Source organism: Ochotona curzoniae, unplaced genomic scaffold, assembly GCF_017591425.1.
Source record: "Ochotona curzoniae isolate NIBS_2020 unplaced genomic scaffold, NIBS_Ocur_1.0 contig_2318, whole genome shotgun sequence".
Taxonomy (NCBI): Eukaryota; Metazoa; Chordata; class Mammalia; order Lagomorpha; family Ochotonidae; genus Ochotona; species Ochotona curzoniae.
In genome coordinates, this window is record NW_024465419.1 from 15,258,128 (window position 1) to 15,281,875 (window position 23,748).

Consider the following 23,748-nt stretch of genomic DNA (forward strand, 5'->3'; position numbering starts at 1 on the left):
AGAGGCTTCTGACTTCGGATTGGCTCAGTTTCAGTCGTCATGGCTGCTTGGAGAGTAAACCATCAGATGGAAGATATTCCTCTCTGTCTCTCCTCCTCTCTATACATCTGCCTTTCCAATAAAAATAAATAAATCTTTTTTAAAAAGTTATGATTAGTGATAAACTAAGTCTGTGACTATAGAGCAGATTAAAATCATGTCTTTGCAAAAATTGATGAAGAGAGGGGAGGGAGAGGTAAGAAGGGGATAGGTGAGTGAGGGAGACATGATGGTTCTTTCTGGAAATGTACCCATGGAACACACACAATTTGTTCTCTTGCAAATAAAAATGAACGTTGAATTCCATAGGGATGCTTGCATCCTATTTCAGAGCACCTCAGTTTGAGTTCCAGCTCCACTCCTGACTTCAGCTAACTGCTAAGGTGTATATATTCCAGATTCTAAAAGTAAAAAAATCATCAGCCCAGAATAAGTTACTCAAACAAGGAAGAGCGACAGGGAGAAAAAGAGAGAGAAAGAGAGAGATTGATTCAGTGTGCTAGTTCATTCCCTAAATGCCCGCAACCGCCAGGGACCAGGAACTCCAGCGGGGGGTGCTCCTTTCAGGCCACAGGAGCCTGTGCGCATTAGCAAGAAGCTGGATCAGCAACAGAGCAGCCAGGAATCGGAATCATTACTCCTGGATGATAGGACAGCTTAGAGTATAGGAGGAAAGAACCTTTACACCCAGCTCCCTGCTAATGCATGCAGGAAACCAGCAGAAAATGGCTCTGGCGCTTCGGCCCCTTTCAGCCACGTAGGAGACCTGGATGAAGTTCCAGGCTCACAGCAGAGGTGGGGGGCATCATCTAGATACACGGGCTCCCGGAAGAGGAGGAGGACTGTGCCAGAGGAAGATCACACTCCACTATGATCTCCAGTGCTGTAACAACCGGAGCCAGATGTAAATCAAACATCTGGTTTCATGACTGATGTGCGCTCTACATAGCAGGAACAGCACAGTGAAGCCCAAAGGCCCTTTTATTTAATCACTCAAAATGGTCATAGTGATTATACAGCCCATTTGTGGGGAACCGTATGAGATGCCTTTGGAAAGAATTTCAAGATGACACTTTAGATTTATGCTTACATAAGCACATTAACCTATTGTTAGATACTTAGTGACATTAGCAGAAGAACAAGAGAGAGAGAGTAGCTCTGAAGTATGAGGCAGCTTGTACCATGCCACAGCTTTCATTAGGAGAGACGTCAGCCATGGCTGAAGTGATGGGGTCTTGTATGCAGAAATGTAATTCTAGAGCACATGAACACCTCACGCCAAGCTCCTGAACTCTGGCCCTCCTGGGCAGTCCATTTGCCACCAGAGTTGACAAACATCCAGGTGTTTCATAAAGCCAGTTGCTGAACTAGCGAAGAAAGCAGGTTCTTAGACACAACGGAGTGAGCTGAATTCACTCTGCAGTCATCTTTCTGGTAAATTGCTACCTTGCCCTTAAAGACAAAGACTGAGGAGCCAGCAGGACCCCAGGAGTGGCATGGTGGTGGGAGCTGCCTGCATTTTAGGAGGACAAGGTCCACAGATTCATGTTCTCAGCCTCTAGCTGTCTCCTCCATCCCATTACGGAACCTATACTTCCAGTTATCACGTGTTGGTGACTGAAACACTATGCCTAGCCCAGACGTACATTCTCCTAAGGGCCCCGGGAAACCCTGCACAGGTGACTGCAGGGAAATGCTCACCAGTTCCCAGGTGTCAAACCCCAGTCCTTGAATGGTGGAGAACTCACACTGTAACACCGCTTGGTGTTATACATGCTTACACGATCCTGTTGTCTTCACCTTTTAAAATGCCTGCTTGTTACAGTACCCACTGGCAAATGCCGAGGTGAGGCAGGCCACAGCACCCAACCAGCACATGTGAGACCCAGGGGAAGAGGGGATGAACCCGGTAAGGAGGCTGCGTAGAACTCCCCTGCTGGACTACCACTCCCACTGGTGAGTGAGAGATCTGGGACTGAGACAGACCAGAGCGGACAGGGCTACAACACCTGTTGGCCTCATGGGAGCTGGATCAGGGGAAAGTCAGGCTGGGTTGACTGTTCCTACTGGGGCATGCATAAGCCAGAGTGGGTGTGGGCTGGCTGGGCTTTGCTGCTGGCAGATGCTGGCACGGGGGCAAATTCTGTCAGGCTAAACATCAGAACCACCTGGAGAGCACAAGGTCTGGGATGGGATGGCCCGCACAGCCACCCACGACATGCACACGTGGGACCCTCTTGCTGCCGGACGGAAGGCTCTCCTGGATGCTAGATGCGCAGACGCAAACTAAAGACCCAGCTTCCTATAGGCAGTAATGCAGCAGTGACTTCATGAAGGGGAGGGGCTTACTAATCACCTCCAAGGGATGCAGATTTACTTTGGCAGTTGTTCCTTCACTTAAAATGACTCTAGTCAGAAATACAATTTCACCGGACAGGAGGAAAATCTTAGTGAAATCAGTATGTTTACATATCACCTCAAGGCCTGCGATGTAAAAATATGGCTGTAAATTATAAAAAGAAGAAAAGAGAAAGATGATCCACTCAGAAATGTTTACTTTTCTAAAGTCCTCCTGGGAGGAGCCCAGTTAACGCCTGCATGGAGTTACTGCAGCAGCACCACCGCTCACGGCTCCTGTTGTGACTCCTGATTCCTCTTCTTTCTTATCCGCTTGGCTGTTACATTTATGCTTGCACATCACTGATTTTACAACACTGATTTGTGACTGCTCACGTTTTTACAATAAAGCAATTTGCACTGAAAAAAAATGAGCACCTCCCTCTTGAGTTGCCACTCCAACTGGTGAGCATGAGAACTGCCCCCCTTGGCCTGTGGAATCAGAGTAGTTGGGCTGGGGTCTAAGGTGTGTGTGTGTGTGTGGGTGTGCATACACACACACCCACACTGGCAACTTTGTGTGTCTCAGGCTTCTTCGTTGAAGAATGAAGTGTGATGTGGGGGCTTAAATGCTAGAGCTGCCAGTGCTAATATGGCTAGGGGTTGTTTTGCTCATCTTCTTAGGGAATGGCTCTTTTTTGTTTCAATCTGCAGTTTTGTGGTGTCAAACTTAATTATTTTTGCTCTGAATTTTACCTTTTTGCACTTCCTAGTTATTTGTATCTTTCTTAATAAGTTCTTGGATTTATTAATTGATCATCCATAAGAGACTGTTTGTTAACACCTGAGATTATAAATGTCCCTTTTAACACTGTTTTTGCTGCATCTCAAGAATAATGATGTTCTGATTTTTATTGTAAGTTCTTTAGCGCCACATGGGTCAAGCATTAGCATCTATTCCTACAAGAAGGTTTTTTATTTTTCTTTTTCATCACTCTAGCGATGCATTGGTATTTTTGTTGCATGTTCGTTAACTTAATGTTGATGAAAGTTTACTATTTTATCTCTGTTCCGGACTGTGTTCACTGGCTCTGTATTTAAGGGAATGTATAATAGAAGCGTAAGCGAAGACTGATAGGTTCAGATGTGGAAACAAAGTGCATATGTCTGCATGCATCCAGACCAATGATGGACTCCCAGGGAAGCAGCTGAAAAGATCCTGACAGTCGGATGCTGGACTCTCCGACATTGTCCATGCCTGCATTGTTGGGAAACACTTCAATAACAGCATGAAGGACTTATGACTGATCATGAAGGACACCCATTGTAAAACTAAAAGGGAAATCAATGTGGTGGGGGGTAGGAAACTTGGGGAGGGAGGCGGGAAATTCCAAAACCTATTAAACTGTATCATAAGACAAAATTTAAAAAAAAAAAAAAAAAAAGCTAGAGCATCCCTGAACTCTACCTTCCCGGGGCGGGGGCGGGTTGCCCCTGCCTTTTGTGTTCTCAGATTCTCCCTTAGTGATTGAAGAACTTAATTCCCCAATCCCTGGTACAAGCTCCAGACTTTACTCTAATTTCCCCATTTCCCTTCCTGCTCCCTCCCCCTCTGCCTGAGAAACAGCCTGGGGACCCCTGAGTCTGGACAAGAGAGAGGGAAAGGCTTGCCTCGGGAAGGGGACTGTGAAGGGTAGCCTAGAGCAGGGAAGACCCCTCTAGCTTAGAGAACCAAAACGGGGGGGGGTCCCCCTGGGAGCTGAGTTAAGGATTCTGCAGTCTCAAAAGCTTCTCCCTGTGAGTGGCTGGCCCTGATCTGGCACCTGCCCTTGGGAGGGGCTGCTACTGATGGCCCCAGGAGCTCCTCCAGCCCCAGGTGCAGATAGCATGGCTGCTTTGCGGGTGTCAGGTTTGGGCATCTGTTCTCCAGGTGGCCTCTCACTCAGGCACCTTTTGGGGCTGAGTGAGGCTGTTCTCTCAGCCTGGGGCTTGTTTCTTTCTGCAGCAGGAGCTACTGCTTCCATGGGCTCTTAAGACAGAACTGCAGGGGTCAGTTGGCTGTACACCTCTGAATGACAGGTGGCCACCTTTCCCAGGAGAACACCCCCGCCCAGGACAGCCCTGACATTGGTCACCAATGGGGTTAGTGCCCAGCTAAAGGCAGTTTCCCTCCCTCTCCCCACCTCCACCAGAGCTGCTTTCCATCCAGGCTCCCACCTCAAGTTACCTTGGTACACCATCTCTGCCGCTGCTTGAGTCAATAGCACATCCTTCCCACTGCTGATGACATGGTGGGGGGTCCCAAAGCATTTCCCCACAGCGCTGTCTTGCAGGATGGCCTTGGCCAGAGCAGCCCCCTGGACACTGGCCTGGGGTTAGGAGCTTTGGATCAATTTCCCTGATTCACAGAAGACGCTTCAGTGAAGCATTGAAGAATTGGCTCATAACCTCTTTCTGGGGGTTCCGCCCTTCTTGTTTTCCATCTCCTCCTTTCCCCAAAATGAAGAGCACAAATGTTGCTCATGATTTCAGGGATCATCAGACTCCAAAAGGTGATCCTCAGGTCCCTAAGGGCTCCTTACAACCCCTCCTTCCCCGAGCTTGGCCATGGCTTCTGCACTGGTTGTAGCTCAAGACCACACACCGTGGAACCGCTTTGGTTAGAAACACATTCCTGTAACTCAATGTTGGATGTCTCCTCTAAAGCTTCTTTAAAATAATCAGGAGAAATTCTTCGGATTTCCACAGGCTTTATGTTCAAAGTTCCAGGGACTGGGCAAATCAGCCCAGGGTAGGTAGTTTACCTGGAGTCCAGTGTGCCCATGTGAGAGCATTTTGACCACAGGGTTTGGGTCCCAAGCTTGTAGTCACTCAGGGCATGGGATGCTAACAGGAGTGTTAATGACCTCTGATCCCAGCCAGCACCCCTTTCTGATCTGGACCAGGTCTCTTCTAAAAATAATCAGGCCATTCAGGAAGTCAAAACTATCTCAATGGTTTACTCAGATTCATGAAACTTGCAAAGTTCTTCTCAAAGTTAGCAAGCAGTCAAGAAACCGTGCCCATGCTCCATTCAGGGGCAGGCAGCTGGCACAGTGAGCTGCCCTAGGATGCCCACAGCCCACATGCTGGGGTTTAAGGCCAGATTTGCTCTCCATTCCAGCTTCCTGCTCATGGTAAGTCCTCAGATGTGGCAGGTGACTGGCTCCTGTCATCCGTACGGAAGGCCTGGATTGAGGTCCGCGCTCCTGGTTCCAGCCCTGTCCTGCCTTGGCTGTTACATGCATTTGGCAGAATGAACCAATACATGAATGATATTTCTCTCTAGCTCTCTTTAAGATAAATAAAATTAATTAATAATTTTTTAAAAAGTGAGTGCCCACTATACCTACCACACACATTATCAACAGAATTTAATCTTGTAGAGATTGAGAGAATTAAGAGAGAAGTAGTATGTAAAAAGCGAGTTCAGAGCCTGGCATAGATGCTCTATGCAGTATTAATTTGAAACAAACAAAACCTCCAAAGCTTTGCTCAATTACAAAACCAAAGAAGTTTCTACTTTTTTACATATAGGAAAAGACTATATTCCTCAAAGTGGTCTGCTTGTACTACAGAAAGCAAACCAGTGAACTCCCTAACATGTGTCACCTCCTTGGAGAGGTAACAAGGATGACGGCGGTGATGGTGATGACAATGATGAAATAGGCATTTATCAGGTGAGGATCTGGGTCAAGCCATATGACATATATAGATATAGATTTTTTAAATTGACTCTTCATTAATGGATCTACATGCTGATTCTCAGACACCGTTTAGCCAGTCAGAGAAACTGAGTCTTGTAGCAATTGTGGAGCCTACCTGAAGCCCCATGGTACATAGTGGAACTGTGCCAAGGCAGACCACTGGTGCAGCCTGGCACGTGTACTCCCTGATGAGTTTTCTGGTCCTTTCCCAGTCACACAGTGTCAAAGCTGTTTTCCAAAATCCCGGCAAATTATCTGAAGCTTTCTAGAATTTAGACTTTACTTTTTTTACTTTCTTTTTTCAGATTTATTTATTTTAATTGGAACACCAGATTTTTTTTTTTTTTTTACAGAGGGTAGAGACAGAGATCTCCCATATACTGATTCACTCCCCAAATGGCCAGAACAGTCAGAGCTGAGCTGATCCAAAGCCAGGAGTTTGTTCTGGGTCCCCCACATGGGTGTAAGGACCCAGGCCTTGAGCTGTCCTATATTGCTTTCCCGATCCATAAGCAGAGAGCTGGATGGGAAGTGGAGTAGCCAGGAAAGAAAACGGCGCCCATAAGGGATGCTGGTGTTGCAAAGTGGAGGATTAGCCTGTTGAGCTACCACGCCAGCCCCAGAAAGTTTCCCCTCTTGTTTTTTTCCAATTCTTTTTTTTTTTCCTAAAACGTGAAAGCCTGGGAGGGAGAAGTCTCTGTTTGCCTCTCCAGTGCATGCAACAGCTGAGACTGGGCCAGGCCAAAGCCGGGAGTCCACAGTGCAGTGAGTCTCCCACACGGACAGGAAGGACACAGATGGCTTGAACCATTGCTGCTGCCTCCCAAGGCAAGAAGTCGGAATCAGAAGCAGATCCAGAACTTGAACCTAGACCCTCGGACACAGCTGTAGGTGTCCCAGGATTTAACCGAAGTGCCAAACGCCCAACCCACTTTTCTTGTTCTTCTTTTCAGAAACTGCTCAGTTTCAGAAAAGCAAAAGAATAACTTTCCAATCATTGTAATTGAGATTCTTGAAGGCCTTCGTCCTTGGTATAGCAAAAAAATCGGATCCAAATGTCTTCTATACATTAAAAAAAAAAAAAAACACTCAAAAACTAATCTATTTTCCTCCGGGCAAAAATATTTTAAATTGGATTATTTTTCCTTTTACATAACTGTGCTAGCTGTGATCATGCATTTTAAAATCTTGCCAGGGGAAATAAGGTCCTCATTTCTGTGCATATACTTAACAGGTTTCCTCATCTGCGTCTAGCCTTATCATGGTTCCAAAGGCAGATACTATACATCAGGACAGCTTCCTGACTCTGAAAGAAATCTGCAGGTGCTGCAGCGATAGGAACTACCAAGTTACCTGAACTCACAGTTTGCCAGAAAAACCAGATTGGAAAATAATCAAGGGACAAAACTTCCAGGGGTGCAAAAAAAAAAAAAAAAATTCAGAGGTACCAGCTGCACATAATTGCAAGACCCAGGGCTCCATTCTGCCAGGTAAACCATCAGAGCTCCCTGGGCACTTGCAGTTCAGCGGGGCCAAAGGCCAGCAGGTGGAGGACAGCCAGTTACCCCAACCCAGGAAGGTGCTGCTTCAGCCAGCTCCCACCAACCTGCAAATGGTGCCCCCAGTGAATTCTGATTCAGAGTCTGCAGTGTGTTCCACAGGGATCTGCATATAAACTCAGGGTTAAGAACTACCTGGAGGGGTTTGCATAGCACTGTGCTGCCATGCTGATAACCTATATGAGCCATGGCTGCTCCACTTCCCATTTAGCTCCCTGCTGGTGCACCTGGAAGGGTTGTAGGTCCCTGCCACTCACATGGGAGATCCAAATGGAATTCCAGGTTCCTGGCCTTGGCTCACCCCCAGTCACTACAGCCACTTGGAGAGTGAACCAGTAGATGGAAGATCTCTCTGTGTCTCTCCCTTTATCTGTAACTTTCTTCGTTTGTTTAGTATTTATTTATTTATTTATAATAGCAAAGTTACACAGGCAGAAAGAGGGCAAAAAGGAAAGAACTTCCATGTGTTGGTTCACTCCCCAGATGGTCCTGACGGGGCTAAGCCAGAGCAGATCAAAGCCAGGAGCTTCCTCCAGGTCTCCCACGTGCATACAGAGGTCTACATATTTGGTCCATCCTCCTTGCTGTCCCAGGCCATTAGGGAGCAGGATTGGACATGAGCAGCCAGGACACCCATTGTTGGCTTTGTGGGAAACACCGTAACCCACTTTATCGTAACAGAGGCCCCCTGTAACTGACTGTCTTTACTGTCTTTGAAATAAGTAAGTAAGTTAAATTTCATTTCATGTTTTTTAAAAAAACTACCTGGATTGGAGGCATTGACTGACTGGCTGTGTGTTAAGGTAGGTCTTCCCAGAGCTGGACTCTGCTCCATGATGGGTAAAAGATGGGCAATTGTTGACTAAGTGGATGAGGGAATGTGTGAATTTACAAATGCTGGGGGTAGTTTTCAGATTGGATCAGCTCTGGGTGGGCAGGCTTGCCGCCCCTCTTACCTCCCACCTCTGAGCAGCCACCGCAGCGCGGGCCCGAAGCCCAGGAGGCCACCCTGCAGCCGCGGCTCCTCGCTCCACACAGACCGCAGGGCCAGCCAACTTGGCGCTCGCCATAGGAAACTCGGAACGCGCGCCCACGGAGGCGCACAGAGGCGCACAGAGGCGCTGGGCGGAGACTCGGGGGCTCAGCCGCTCAGGGAAAGCAGGGGAAGACCCAGCTGCCCACACACAGCCAGTCACACGTCTTCCTTCTACGGGTGTAAGCATTCCACCTGTTGCAAGAGAAGCAGAACATGGGTTCAGGATGGCACCCTGGAATGGCCGAGCCAGCGCCAGACCTGACCAGACCCTGGCCAGGCTCTCCAGCATGACTGTGCTTGGCAAGCAGATCCCTCCATCTCCAGAGCGTTCCAGCGGGGCAGGACGGGTGGGGGCCGTGGGGAGTGGGGAGAGGGAATGTTCCATGGCCCTAGGAATCTGTTTCAGCTAGCCAGCACCGTCTGTGTACCTGAATGCAATATTTTACCTCCTGGAGATTTCTTCCTCTGTGGACGGGAGTTTGTTTAAATAAACAAAGGTATGGTTTTATCCCCTGCCCCGTGGAAACGAAAGTGCCTGGATTCCTTAGATGCTTGCGTGGCCTAGACAGCACAGGGGTCCTCCTTCCCAGTGATTACCCACTCACATCAGGAAAATAAATGCGCCCTAAGTCCTGACCGCTGGCTGGCAGTTGGGGGCTGCTGAAGAAGCGCTCCCCCTTCCCCCCCTCCTCACACACCTTTCCTCCTTCTGTTGGCTTTGGCTGCAGAGTCCTGTTAATGTTGAGTTTTGTCTCATCTTTGCTTTTAGTTGTTAATTTTTAAAAAATGTATTTATTTGGAGGGCAGAGTTATGGAGAGACACAGAGAGATCTTTTATCCATTGGTTCATTCCCGAGATGACCATAATGGCTGAGACTGGGCCAGGTTGAAGTCAGAGCTGGGAACTGTCTCCCATATGCATGACAGGGGTCCAAACCTTGTTAGCAGGTGCATCTTGGCTAGCCATGCTGCAGTTTGCATGAGTGATCTTTCTGGAGATTCTGCGAGCTCTCCAATGTCCTTTAAGACATTCATTTTGCTATTAAAACATTCAGACTGGGCCTGGCTTGATGGCTCAATGCTAAATCCTTACCTTGCAAGTGTCAGGATCCCATAGAGGCACTAGTTCATGTCCCAGACGCTCCACTTCCCATCCAGCTTCCTGCTTATGGGCTGGGGGCGGTATAGGGTAACCTGAAGCCTCAGTACCGTGCACCTGTGAGGGAGACCTGGAAGAAACTCCCGGCTCCTGCTCCCTGGTTTTGGATCAGCTCAGCTCCGGCTGTGGGGATCATTTATGGAGTAAACCAGCAGGTGGAAGATCTTTGTCTTTACTTCTCTATGTAAGTCTGCCTTTTCAATGAAAATAAATCTTTTTTAAAAAAAAAATTCAGGGCCTGGCGCGGTGGCCTAGCGGCTAAAGTCCCTGCCCTGAATGCGCCAGGATCCCATATGGGCACTGGTTCTAATCCTGGCAGCCCCGCTACCCATCCAGCTCCCTGCTTGTGGCCTGGGAAAGCAGTGGAGGACAGCCCAAAGCCTTGGGACCCTGCACCCATGTGGGAGACCTGGAGGAAGTTCCTGGCTCCTGGCTTCTAATCGGCATAGCACTGGCTGTTGCGGTCACTTGGGTAGTGAATCAGCAGACGGAAGATCTTGTTCTCTGTCTCTCCTCCTCTCTGTATATCTGACTTTTATTAATAAAAATAAATACATCTTTAAAAATAATTAGATGGTGGCAGACATGTCCAAGGAGTACTGCGAGGATTTGATCCCTTCATGAATCTGGTGAATGTGTGGAGATGGCAAATAGTGGACAGCAGGACAATATTGGAATGGTGGTAATACGAGGAAATAGTGTTATCATGTTAGAAGCCTTGGGAGGAGCATAATGAATGATCAGCAGAGAAATCCATATCCCCTCTCCAGAAAGACCTGTTTTGCGGTGGTGTGATATGAAAGTTGGGACATGCATATTTTCATGGCTTTTTGGTTTGTTTTTTAAATAAACTTTTGTGATAGTCACAAAATTAACCCTAATGTATTTTTTTTTAAAAGTTTACTTTTCTTTCATTAAAAACAAGCATGCAATCAGCTCAATGTAGTCAGAGGGTAAAAGGACTACAGTGGAGCTGTTGGGGACTTGTGCCCCTCTTAAGCTTAGCTTTAGTGTTAAGTGTTAATAAGTAGTGAGAGAATGGAGTGGACACATACCTTTATTAACATGATACTGGAGAATCTGATTTATACTCAGGGAAATATGAGCCTGCTACCTTTGAGCTTGGGAACCGGGTGGATTGCCCACCAGCTGGGGGGGCAACTCCAGGCTTCTTGTTGGAAACTCGGCAACCAAGACCAAGCATGCAAGAAACCCCGTGTTCTGCCTTCCAAAATCAGCTACCTGACAGGCTCTCACCTGCTGCCCATCTCCTGGTCACTGCCTAGAGCAGGGGGCACTGCCGCCAAGTGGATGAGGAGCAAGGCTCTCGCGCCAGACAAGAGACAGAACCAGGAGGAGGGAGAGAGCATCCAGGCAGGGGGAGGAAGCCAGGACAGTGGACCCAGATATCCCAAGCCTTGGTCTTGAAGGATTGCTCCCAAGGCCAGGTGGTAAACCAGGCTTGAAAAGCAGATTTGCAGAGAGAAGGAGAGATAAAGATCTTCCTTCTGCTGGTTCACTACCCAAATGGCCAGAGCTGAGCCAATCTGAAACCAAGAGCCGAGAGTTTCTTCTGGGGCTCCCATGTAGGTGCAGGGTTCCAAGGACCTGGGCCACTCTCTACTGCTTCGCCAGGCCACAAGCAAGGAGCTGGGTGGGAAGTGGAGCAGTTGGAACATGAACTAGCATCCATACTTGTTAGTGGAGGATTAGCCTGCTGAGCCACTACACTGGCCCCTAGCAGGGCTCTTGGGAACATAAAGACCCTGGGATCAGCTTCTGAGTTGGGTGGCCCCTCAGTGCAATGGCAGTGTCCTTAAAAGGATAAGACAGGGTGGGGGAGGGGCAGAGGGGCCACGTGAGCCCCCAGGCGTGGACAGGACTCCTCCTTGAGGCTCTAAGAACTGCAGAACAACAGTCATCTTGTTTTCAGCCACCCAGGCGGTGATCAAGTGATAGGTCAGCCCTGGGCTCTAACTCCTCCTACCTGGAGTCCAACCCTCTGGGGACTCTACCCCCCTCTCTCTGGCTGACACCATGCCTGTGGGAGCCAGGGAGAGATGGTGCCCAGTGTCCTGACTCCCACCCACAGGGCAAGAGCCGCCTTCCCTGCAGGGGGCAGGCAGAAAATCTGCTTCCTAAATATGTCTGTGACAGAGGCCGACCTTCTCTCAACCCATATCCTAGCCACCCACAGTGTCACCAGCTGTCATTCTGGCTGATTCCTCCCTCCTGCTGGAACTGACAGCCCCAGCCTGTCACCCGGAGGATGCTGGGAAAGGCCTGTCCTCAGGACTGGGAAAGCTAAGACTAAAGCTCTTCCCACCAGAAAACACTGCAGTGGACTTGAAAGCCCAGCCAGTATCATGGGGAGGTCCAGAGGGAGCCCCTGGTTCTGACCTGGCCTAACATACTTGGTCCATCCTCCACTGCTTTTCCAGGCACATTAGCAGGGAGCTGAGTCAGAAATGCAGCAGTCGGGACTTGAACTGGCGCCTGTATGGGATGCTGACACTGCAGGTGACAGCTTTAGCTACTATGCCTCAGCACTGGCCCCATTAACTAACATTTACAGAATATCTCCTTTCTAGAAATAGCTCAAGGCCATGTGTCTGTCCATCATCAGAACAGGTTTGTTTGAGGTCAGGATTAGTATCATGTCCATCTTACAGATGAGAAAACTGTGGCTGTGGAAGTTAAACATTATGTTGGTGATTAAGGAAGTGGGAGGCCGAGAGCTGACCCTGGGATCTCAGTGGTTTGTTTTCAACACCAACCAGTGGAAACTGGAGCTGATGCTTCCAGGCCCACCCCGATCTTCCCCTTGGGTCCATTTGGGGCTGGACTTAACCTGAAAGTAGTTCTTGCCTGCTAACTTCAGCCCCAGACATAGCCCGCAGGCAAGTCCAGTCCAGACCTGCCAGGCCAGAGCAGAGGAGCAGGACCAGGGCCAACTGCATGTCCAGTTCTTGTTCACGGTGGCTGGTGGCTACTGCGGAGACCACCCAGGGTGCCTGCACCCTGGCCAGGAGGTGCAGGGTGGGTGGAGTATATCCAGTTTGTTCTTGCTAGAGAAGGCTCCTCAGCCTGACACTGCAGTTAGGTTCCACTGGAGATGTGTGTGTGCTGACAGGACACAACACACACTCAACCTTGAAGATGAGATCCAAAGCCAGAGGCCATTGCTCATGGATAATCATATCTTAAATATGCTGAGATCATATTATTTTGGAAAGAAGGAATTCAATGCAAATGTTCACACTCATTTTTGCATAAGGCTACTAGAAGGTTGCAGTACACACACGCGGCTCAGGCTGTGTTTCTATCACATGGTGCTGTTCTAGGCTTCATTGAAAAAAAAAACAACAACCTGGAATTCATCCTGATAGCTCCTGGGAAGTGTGTCTTAATCAGGGGAGTGGCATGATCAGATTTGTATATTCCAAAACTCTGAGTGGTAAAAGACTAGACAGAGGCAGGGAGAGCAGTACAGAAGTGTGGCCTCTGGGGTTCAGGTGCGATGGACAACTGTTACCCCCACAGCTCTCATGCCTGTGAAAAATGATAGGCACAACTATATGAAATGTCCACCTTTGTCAACCTAAACTGGCTCCTTATTGAAGGCGATACCAAGAACCAAAGTTGGGACAGTGGGACCACAGAATTAGTAACTCAGAGAGGGACATAAATACCCAGAATTGCAATGAATAAATGATGAGGGAATTAACATAGCCCAGTCCTAGTGGCCTCAGGCAAGATTTACAAGAAGGTACCAAGTAGGGAAAAGTTTAAGCACAGTCTATTTGCATAGTATTTCCCTCCCAATAGTTATTGAAGAGGAAAGTAGGACGGTTACAGTGGAAGAAGCTTCCAGAAAGCATTGTCTTGGTCCCCAGCATTAGCAGCCAGACTGTCCTGGGGTAGGGAACAGAGAAAGACATGACTTGCCCCTTGCTCCTAAAGCTCTTCCAAGTGACACAGGGGCCAATCAGGGCAGGGGGCGTTCTGCGAGATGACTGATACGGCTCTTTAAGACTGAGGATCTTCCTGCTGGGAGGAGGCGACAGCAACATGGCAAGAAAATGCCATGGCAAATTCTGGGTTAGGCTCCAAGGAGAAGCGAGACAGACAACAATGTGATCCAAAGAAGTTCTATAGTCTTGCTATTATTTGAAAAGCAGACAGAGAAATCTTCCAACCATTTGCTCCCTCCCCAGGTGCCAGCAATAGCCAGGGCTTGGCCAGGCCAAACCCACATAGCTAGAAGTCAATCTGGCCTCCCATGTGACAGGGATCCAAGTACTTGAGCTGTCCCCTGCTGCCTCCCAGGGTGTGCATTAGCACGAAGCTAGAAGCAAAAGCAGAGTTGGGCTTCAACCCAAATATTCTGATGTCCAAATGGAGTCCGGAGCGCTGGGCCAAACAACATCTGCCCCAAGGCCTACAGTTCGGTCAACATTATCACATGGCTAGCTTGGTAAATGTTCTACAGCCATGTGAGACGTTGCCATGAGGAGAATCTAGATGATCAGTATAAGGAACTCTAATTTTTGCAATTTCCTTAGTCTAAAATTATCTAAAAATAATTAACTTAGTGTGTCAAACAAGAAACAAAATGAAGTTCTAAAACTAAATTAATATCAGATGATCATAACACATTTACAGTTGTGGACTTCTTCTAAAGACTCTATTTATTTGAAAGGCAGAGTTACAAAGAGGAGAATGAATCTTCCATCTACCGGTTCATTCCCCAAATGGCTTCAATGGCCAGGGCTGGGGCAGCTTGAAACTAGCTTCAATCACTCTCCTACATAAACATAGGGGGCCAAGTTCTTTCCCATCTGGATCGGAAGTGGAGCAGCATCCCACCTGGGATTCTAGCAGGCATCAGATTTACTCACACTACAGTGCCAGCCCCTGATGGCAACTTTGTTATCAACATCAGTATCCATAGGCATTCAACTCATGAAAACTATTCCAGGGTGGACATTTTGGCAAAGTGGAGTAAGGACCCACTTGGGACATCATATCCATGTCAGAATCCCAGTTACTCCCTGCTAATGCACTGGAACACAGCAGAGGCAGAAGATGGGTAAGTACTTGTGTTCCCACCACCCACATGGGACACCCAGATGGAGTTCCTGGCACCCGGCTTCAGCTTGGCCCAGCCTCAACTATTGCAGGCATTTGTGAAGTGAACCAATGGCTAGCTCTCTTCCTCCCTCTCTTTCAAATAAATTATTCTTTTAAAGATAATGTGATCCTATTCAAATCCAATGATTTATAAGATCCCTAAGCAAAAGTCTGATGGCAGCTGGAAGTGGGAAGAACATAGCCAGTGGCACAATACCACTGACCATACCATTGCTAGGGACTGGGTCTGGGAATGAAAATACACTCGATCCACTGCTTCTGGAGCCCAGCCACTGACTGGGAAGGACCCTAGGGACTCCATGTTGTCGTGGCAAGCCTGCAAAGCCACTCCCTGGCAGCTGTGTTATACCTGGCGGGAGTGTTGGGTTCCCAAGTATTAACAGGCGCACAGAAAACTCCAGGCACTTGTTGGACAGTTGGAGCCTAGTGAGGACACTGTCCCTTACTATGCTATTCAATAGAAGGCTAGACTCCAGGTCAGCAGTTGAGTTGGGCATCACCAAAGATGTCCTCATGGCCACAAGGGGATTTCAGAGCAAACTAAAAACTGTGGCATTCCCTTGGATGTAAATGCCACTTGAGAAATGGCAGTATATATTTCAACCTCAAATCATCAAAAGCACAAGGCTTAAAAACCTGCATGTGGGCCTGGCGGAATAGCTTAGAGGCTGAAGTCCTCACTTTGCACACACCAGGATCCCAAATGGGTACCGCTTCATATCCTGGCTATTCTACTTCCTCCCTTCCAGCTCCCTGCTTGTGGGCTGGGAAAGCAGTAGAGGACGGCCCAAAGCCTTGGAACCTGCACCCATGTGGGAGACCTGGAAGAGGCTCCGGGCTCCAGACTGGCTCAGCTCTGGCAGTTGCAGCCACTTGAGGAGTGAATAGGTGGACGGAAGATCTTCCTGCCTCTCCTCCTCTGAATATCAGACTTTCCAATAAAAATAAATAAATCTTAAAAAAAAAAAGCCCTTCGCATGTTGGCTCCTTAAACTAAATTGGCTCACGTGATCAATAAATGTTATTTCTGGCCTCCTGGTTCCTTCTAACTTGGTTGTGTGAAAAGTATGCTGGTATAGCTCTCAATTGAGAAAAAATCAGTCACCAAGTCCTTGTCACACTAAGTGATACTGTCAGGATGGAAATGAGGGTGGGTTAACAAATGCAATGAACCAATTCTATATACCAAAGAAAAAATTTATTGTAAACAAGATACAAAGTACAACAAAAGAAGTGCAAATTTTTAAGTCACAAGGATTTTTTTGTTTTGCTTTTAAGAGACTGTTTCCCAAAGAGTGCAAGTTTTCCTGTTAGGAATCTACACCCGGTGTGTGGGAAGATGGTCATATTTTTCACTACGCATTTTAAACGTTTGTATTAGCACTGTGTGCGTCATCCACTATACAACAGAACAGAAATACTGTTAACAAAAGTGAATGTTCTAAGTCATTTTTTTTCCCCTATCTAGTTCCACATCCTCTGAGAATGCCACTGAGCCAGCAGGACGCCATGTGCCCGTCTGCGAGTGGTGTCCCCTTGCACTCTCACGAGCCACACACGCCCGTTTATCCTTGTGGCACGAGGTCCTTACTGAGGACACAGACCGACTGTTTTGAGGAGTTATCTACAGCCCTTGATACCCCTTCTTTATGATATACACTTTCATCTTCAATTTTTTCCCCCTAAACAAAGTGCAGTTTATCTTAGAGTCTAGAGAAAACACATTGGTGTACAATTTTCAAGATCTACACAAGAACTGCAGGCAAACTAAAGATCAAAGCATAATAAAACGCCTAGATATAATCATCTCTGAAACTTTCAAAACAAAAACGAGGGGAGGGGGAAGGGGAGCTACACACTTCAAAAGCAATTAAATTAGTGAGGATTCCGCTTCTCCGGGCCCTCGTGAGTGATATACAGTCAACCAAATACAAGTATCAACTATAGTGTAAAAACAATAGCTGCAGATGTATTTCAATAATTACATCCATGAAGTTGGCTGCAAAGACTAGAAGTAGTAAACAAGGTCTCTAGGAAAAAAACGACACTCTCTGGAATAATGCAAACCGACCTCATCTCTCCACATCTGTACCGTAAGTTCTTGAAACCAGTGCTTGAGAAGAAATCACATTGAAAAGTTGGTCTCAAGTAGCTACAGCAAAAGGAAAGTAACCAATGTGCACACAAACTCTGGATCTGTGCTACCTGTGTTGACATCCTCTGGAACCTTCGAGAAATGTTCAGAGGAATAAAAGCTTCTCCTGTCTCTCTCTCTCGCCTGAAAAGAAATGAAACCTGCCCTTCTGTGACCTCCTGTGGCCCAGGCCGGGCCCTCGCCCAGATGGCGGCAACGGGGCTGCACCACTTGGCAGCCCTCGCAGGAGGGTCCCGACCCGGTAGCATGCACCATTTCCATGCCACCATGGGCTCCTGGCCGTGACTAAAGTCAGTCCCAATCCCTACGGCTACGGCCTTCACTGCGCGGGGGCTGGTGCTGGTGGGAGAGCAATGTCGTTGAGCTTGCTCACTTCCATCTGCCAGTTGGGGAGCTTTTTGGCCGACAGGTGGCGGCGGGCGTGCTTGGTCAAGTGGTCGCTCCTCATGAACCGCCGCTCACACATGGGGCAGGCGAATTTCTTCTCACCAGTGTGGGTGCGCCGGTGCCTGGAGAGCTCGTCGGAGCGGGCGAACCTCCTCTCGCAGCCCTTCCAGCTGCAGCTGAATGGCTTCTCCCCTGAAACAGACAAGTGCAGGCTGCTGTGAGCGCATGGCCAGGATGGTGTGAGCACACACACTCATGCATTGCACAAGAAAGGCTACCAAGGTGGTCAACAGCATCGGATGCCGCTGCTCCATTTTCCACTTCACATTTATGAAAATCCCCCTTATGAAAGCTTTCAAACCTTTCTATTTATCTGAAAGGCAGTTACACACGGGGGTGGAGTAGGGGAGAGTAACTTTCATCCCCTGGTTCACTCCCGACATGGCTGTAAGCCAGGAGCCAGGAGCTTCCTCCAGGCTTCCCATGCAGGTGTAGGGTCCCAAGGCCTTGGGCCTTCCTCTGCTGCTTTCCCAGGCCACAAGCAGAGAGCTGGGTTGGAAACAGCAGTAAGGACTCAGTGTAGCAACCCATGTGGGTGCTGGTCTAACAGCAGCCCTAAGTCTCCCCTATCTCCCCCACAGTCATCCACTCTTCAAACGTTTGTCCTAAATGAACCTGGCCAATACCTGTGTGCGTCCTCATGTGGGCCTTCAGATGCGAACTCTTAAAGTAGGTCTTGCCGCATCCCGGGTGACTACAGATGTGACTTCTGATGCGGGATGAGTCGATCTGAGGCGTGACTTTGGCTGCCGAAGGGGAAAAGCCTGGAGCTGGGGCAATGGGAGACAGTCTGGTACCATGAGGGCTCACCACGGCTGGCTTGGGGCTCTGCACCACTGGTTGGGGCACGACAAACATGACAGCCCCTTTGGGCACCTGAGCCCCCATGAACACGACAGGTGGGCACACAGCTGGTGGCTGGCTGGCTGGAGTGCTGGGCATGACTGTTGTCACCACAGGGTTGCTGGCGGGAAGGGGAACCATCTGGCAGATGACTGGCATGGGTGGCACACCCCCTGGGGAGACTGTGGGTGGAGAGACCAACACCGACTTCTGTGGTTGGGACACGGGGGCTGGTTGGGGCCTGCAGATGACCGTCTGTGAGGAAGGCACAGAAAAGTCACAGAGTGGAGCCGGGGCTTTCTCACTGGCCTCTGCTTCTGTCGGGGTGCTCGGCTCACACGCAGACCTGTTAGGCGACACAGTCGCGCATGGTACGTTCCTCCTCGAGGCTTCGGCTGGCAGGTGGGGTCTCCTCCGCAAGGAGCTGTCCTGGCAGTGGAGGGTGCCGGCTGCTTTTACCGGACAGGATCGGTGGTTGCAGAGCTGGGCGTCCGCCGTGTGGCGGATCACGCTGGTGGCCTGAGCCTTGGGGGGCTTGGGGAGGGAGGCAGGGTTCTGGTCTTCCTCCTTGACAGGCACCGCGGCAGGGGCCGCGTGCGGCTTGGCGCTATCCGAGAGGGGTCTGAAGTGTCCAGCAGGTGGCGCCGGTGCCACCAGAGTGGACACCTGCGAGGGCTCGAAGTCTGAGGGGCTGTAAGGTGGGGTCAAACACTGGAAAGAGAAAGGAGAAGCCGGTGGTGAGTGTTGCTGGCTGCTGGGCAGACAGCGCCCGGACTCACACCCCACCCAGCAGGACACTCACAAATGCCGGGATGGTGTGGAAGTCCGGAGTGGTGGGGAGCAGGTTCTCCTCCTCCGACAGATCAGACGCCGGAGTCACCGGCCGGTGCTCCAGGTATTTCTTGAAGTCCGACTTCCAGCTGCAGCTCATGGACATGAGCGCCTCCACCGCCTCGAAGTCGCTCTTCTCCGGGGCCTTGTTCCAGCAGTACCCGCTCTCTCTGGCCCTGTCGGAAATCACCTCCATTCTCTCCTCCTGGGGAAACAGAGGGCAAAGCTCACGTTCACCCTGCGGATCAGCCTCTCTGAAGGAGCCCTGGATCCCGGATCCCCAGCACGGCAGAGGAAGGAGCTCAGCGCCCAGGAGCCAAGCGGGGGACAGAACTCTGACCCACTAGGTCACTCGTCAAGTTAGTCAGGCTTGATTTTATTCTATCTCACCATGATCTGGCTCAGCCTATGACCGACAAGCATTTTTTTAAAGTCAGACAATCATAAACTGTAATATTCCTGGGATTTGTAAAAACCTGGACCAGTCCAAACAGAACCCAATTTCTTAAAATACTGCTTTGAGGCCCAACCCCAGAGACTACAGCACAAGTTCTGCACTGACTCACACAAATGTTTGTGAAATTTCACTTAAACACAGCAATGCCATCATCTCTCTGCTTTTTCACCTAAAGACCAAAAAGTAAGGACTCATTGTGTTCATGTAAAAAAAAAAAAACAACACCAAAAAGCAATGTACCCTTGGAGAAAATCATGAGCCTGGCTTTCTGTGTTTCTCTTAACTCAAAGTCCTCCTATGCTAAAATTGTAAAAAACGCCGCTTACAATGCAATTGCATAACGGCGCGCCTTTATGTAAGCGACCACGGCCAGCGGTTGTAGAAAAGCCCCCGGCCGAAGAAAGGGAAGCCGCGGGCGGGCAGCGGGCAGGGAGAGGGGCGCCGGGCAGGAAGGGGAAGCGCGGGCCGCCGGCGAGCGGGGAGGCCGCCGGGCGGGGGAGATCCTCGCGGGCGGGACCGCCCTCCGCTCAATGAGGCCGCGGGTGAGTCACTGGGAACATTCCCCGCCGCGCGCACGTCTCGGCGGCCCGGCCCCGCCATTGGCCAGCCTGCCGGCGGCCCGCGCTCCCATTGGCTGGAGGAGCCTGGGGGCGGGGGCGAGGCATGTGAACAAAGCGTGATCAGCGGCTGCTCCGCGCGGCGCAGGAAACGTGAACTGGGAATTGCCGCGCCGTCACCTTTCCCCTACTTCCTGCGGCCGCCGGCCCCGCCCCCGCGCCGGGCGGGGAGGGCAGGAGGAGGGGCCACCAACCGCCCCGCAGCGCGCCCGCCCCCGGCGGCCCCCGGAGCCGCCGTTCCCTTAGGAACCGACTGCGGGGCCGGGCCTCGCTGCCGCCCCTGGCGGAGGCCGGCGCCGGGTCACTCGGGGACGAGCAGCCTCCCGGGCGCAGCCGCTCCCGGCCCGCCCGCGGCCTCCGCCTCAGCTGCGGGCGGAGGAGGAGGAGGAGCCGGGTGCCCGCGGAAAGCCGGCCGCCGCCCTCCTCCGCCTCCCCGGGGGCCCGGCCGAGCCCTCGGCGCTTCCCGCCCACGCGGCCCGCGGGGACCCGGGGCCACCCCGTCGCTGCCCGCGCCGCGCTCCCACCGCGCCGGCCCCCGCGCCCGCCGGGCCCCGCAGACGGCCGGCCCCCGCAGGCGGCGGCTCCAGACGCGCCGGCCCCCGCGCCCGCCCCGACACGCGGCCCCCGCGTCTCGCGGCTCCCCGCCCGCCCGCCTCTCCCACCCTCCAGAGGGGGCCGTCTGCGGGCGGCCACCTGCCTCCGCCGGCGATGGAGTGGGCGGCTGGCGTGGGGGGAGGCAGGGAATCCCCTCCCGACGTCTGCCGGGCACGGGGGGGTACTCGCCCCGGTCGGTGGTCGCCCAGCCCGCGTGCCGTGCCCCGCTCCGTCTGCGGAGCAGCCCCTTGCCCGGGGTCCTCGGGCGGCAGCCTCCCCGTAGCCCCCCGACCCCTCCCCAGCCAGCGCAAGGTGGGGGGTAGCCCCGTCGCCTCTCCCGCAGCTCCCCCCCACCTCCTCCACGCTGGGTCTCCCTCAGCCGGGCAGGGAAGGCGCTACCCGGTGCCAGGTGCAACGGGGGGCTCCCTTCTCTGCGCTGCCCACCTCCACGCTGCCCGGCGGGGTTCCTCTGCCCTCGCCTCTCCATCACCTGCCGCCTGAGCTGTCCCCACGGGGGCTGCCCCGTCCCCTCCTCCGTGCCCAAGTAGCGCCAAGAGCTCGCTCCTTAGGGTCCAGGTCCCAGTCACGCGACACACGCCCTCGCTGATGCCCACCGTCCGCAGACAGGACGCCCCTTCCTCGCTCGCCCCCCGCCCGGGGCGCCGCTGCAGCCCCGTGCTCCCGCGTGGGGCGGCAAGCTGTCGGGGGGGCTCCCGGGGTTTGCGCCCTCGCTCGGAGCCCCCCGAAGACACGGCGGCATCCTCACCGTAGCCTGCTGAAGGGAAGCGCCGAAGTTGAGCATGTCGGGCCGCCTGGGTCGCTCGCGCGGCGCTGCCTCGCCTGCGGGTCTCGCTCGGGCGCCGGGAGACACTCGACGCCGCCGCGCACCGCGCCGTCTGCCCCCTCCCCATTCAGGTAGCCGCTCCGCCTGCCTCGCGCCGCGGGCGGGGGCGGGGGCGGGGCCTGCCGGCAGCCAATGGGCGGCAAAGGTGTGTGAGGCGCCGGCCAATGGGCTCGCGGGGCCACGCGTGATCAGCGGCTGCCCGGCAGCGTGAAGCTGTGTCAGTGGAGCGTGTACACAGTCCCCGGCGGCGCGCTCCGTCGGCCCGGCCCCGGGGAACTCCCGCGGCCACCTGACTCCGGGGCGCCCGGGCCCGCGCCCACCCCGGCCGCCCGGCCCCCTGCCCGGCGGCCCACAGGGGGCGGCGCCGAGGGCGGGCGCGTCACGGGGAGGTGCGGCGGCGAGGGCCGGCCCCACGTGGGAGGGTGGGGTAGGGAGGGCCGCCCGCTCCGCCCTGTCCCCCTCCGCTCCGGGGCCCCGGCTCAGCCCGCCACCGAGTGGGCGGGACGCCGGCCGGCTGGCCGGGCGGGGGAGGCGGCGGCTGCGAGCCAAAGGGGCGCGAGCCAAGAGATCTGCCTGGGAAGCGCCATCCTCTCGCGCGTCTGGCGAGAGAGCCGAGCTCGGGGACCGACTGAGCCGCCGGAGCCTGGCGGAGGCGCGGGGGACCCCCGCACCAGGGCAGGAGGCGAGCGGAGGAGGCCTGTCGCCGCGCGGCCACCTGCTCCCTCGGCCCCCACCACGGCCGCCCCCGCCGCCCTGCAGGCGTCCGCGCCCCGGCCGCCCGCCCTTCCTTCCTGCGGGCCGAGGGGTGGCGGGGGCGCTGCGGGAAGCCCCGGGAACTGGCCCAAAGGGCTGCTGGGGAGCGTGGACCGCACTTTTTTTTAAACTCGTCTCCGGCGCCGAGTCGAGTTTGAGCGTGGTGTATTTGAAGTTTAGGTTTCAGCCTACAGCTGTTTCCAAGGTAGACTCCCTCCCCCTCCCCACCTCAGGGCCTCCTGCTTGCAAATCGATGAGGACCCCCGGGGGCTCCTAGGGTCTTGAGGTTCCCGCTGGGCTACAACTGGGCAAGTCGCGGTCCCCGGCATCCCCACCCTTTACTCCAGCCACGTTTTCCGCAGCCCCTCAGGGGCTATGCGGGATTCAGGAAGGACCCCGGGTTGTGTGTTGCGGCCAGCCAGTGTGTATGGGGTGTCTCAAAGAGGAGAGCCGGTGGCTGGGCTCCAGCGCCTTCAGTTTTCCCCACGTTGGCCCTTTGCGCCGGCTCACAGCAGTTTTTGTTGCACGGGGTGTTGCGGGAGGGTGGGGGGGATGGCAGTGACGACTGGTCTTAAAGGACAGGCTGAACAAGAGGGAAAAAAAAATCCCAGTTCTTTGGGCCAGCTCACTTTTCAGCGTAAGCGGACCTCCACATAACGTAAAAGCCCCTCTACACGAGCATGGGAAGTGGAGAAGCTGCCCAACCCATGAACCACTCCTGATGATTCCCTCTGGGCTCAGGCTAGCAGCAGTGATGACGAAGTCAAGGGCTGGGCCAGGTCAGGGAGGGCGCCGTTGGAAGGGGGCTGGGACTGAATGGCCTCCAGTCACAGCCTCGCCCGGCTACTGGAGGGCCGCCAGCTCTGCCGCCCAAGCAGTTCCCCCCCTCTTCCTCGCGCACCTCCCCCCAGCCCCTGCCGCCGGCTGCTGGGGTGTTCCTCCCTTCCTTCCGCTTGGGCTGTCCCATCCTGTTGAGCTGAGCACAGGGGATGGAGCAGCTGGCGCCGGGTGGAAGGCACCTGCTACAAGGCAGGAAGCTGGTGTGTGTGGGTGTGTGCCTGCCTGCCTTCCTGTCAGGGCGCCCCCGCCCCGGGGTGGCTGCAGCCGGACCTTGTGCGTTCTTGAGGCGTGCGGGGCTGCTTGCTGGCCAACAAGCACGTGCAGGACAGTGGCGCCG

General features: G+C 52.8%; 1 protein-coding gene across 1 annotated transcript; it reads right to left on the reverse strand.

Annotated features, from left to right (window-relative positions):
• Nucleotides 1-16,213: 16,213 nt before the first annotated feature.
• Nucleotides 16,214-21,845, reverse strand: KLF10 (Kruppel like factor 10). Its single transcript, XM_040972669.1, has 4 exons — nucleotides 21,741-21,845; nucleotides 19,278-19,511; nucleotides 18,259-19,186; nucleotides 16,214-17,764 (listed from the first exon to the last, which is right to left on the reverse strand). Exons 1-4 carry the CDS (start codon nucleotides 21,774-21,776, stop codon nucleotides 17,505-17,507), a joined length of 1,458 nt encoding a protein of 485 aa, XP_040828603.1. The 5' UTR covers nucleotides 21,777-21,845; the 3' UTR covers nucleotides 16,214-17,504.
• Between the last annotated feature and the right edge of the window lie 1,903 nt (nucleotides 21,846-23,748).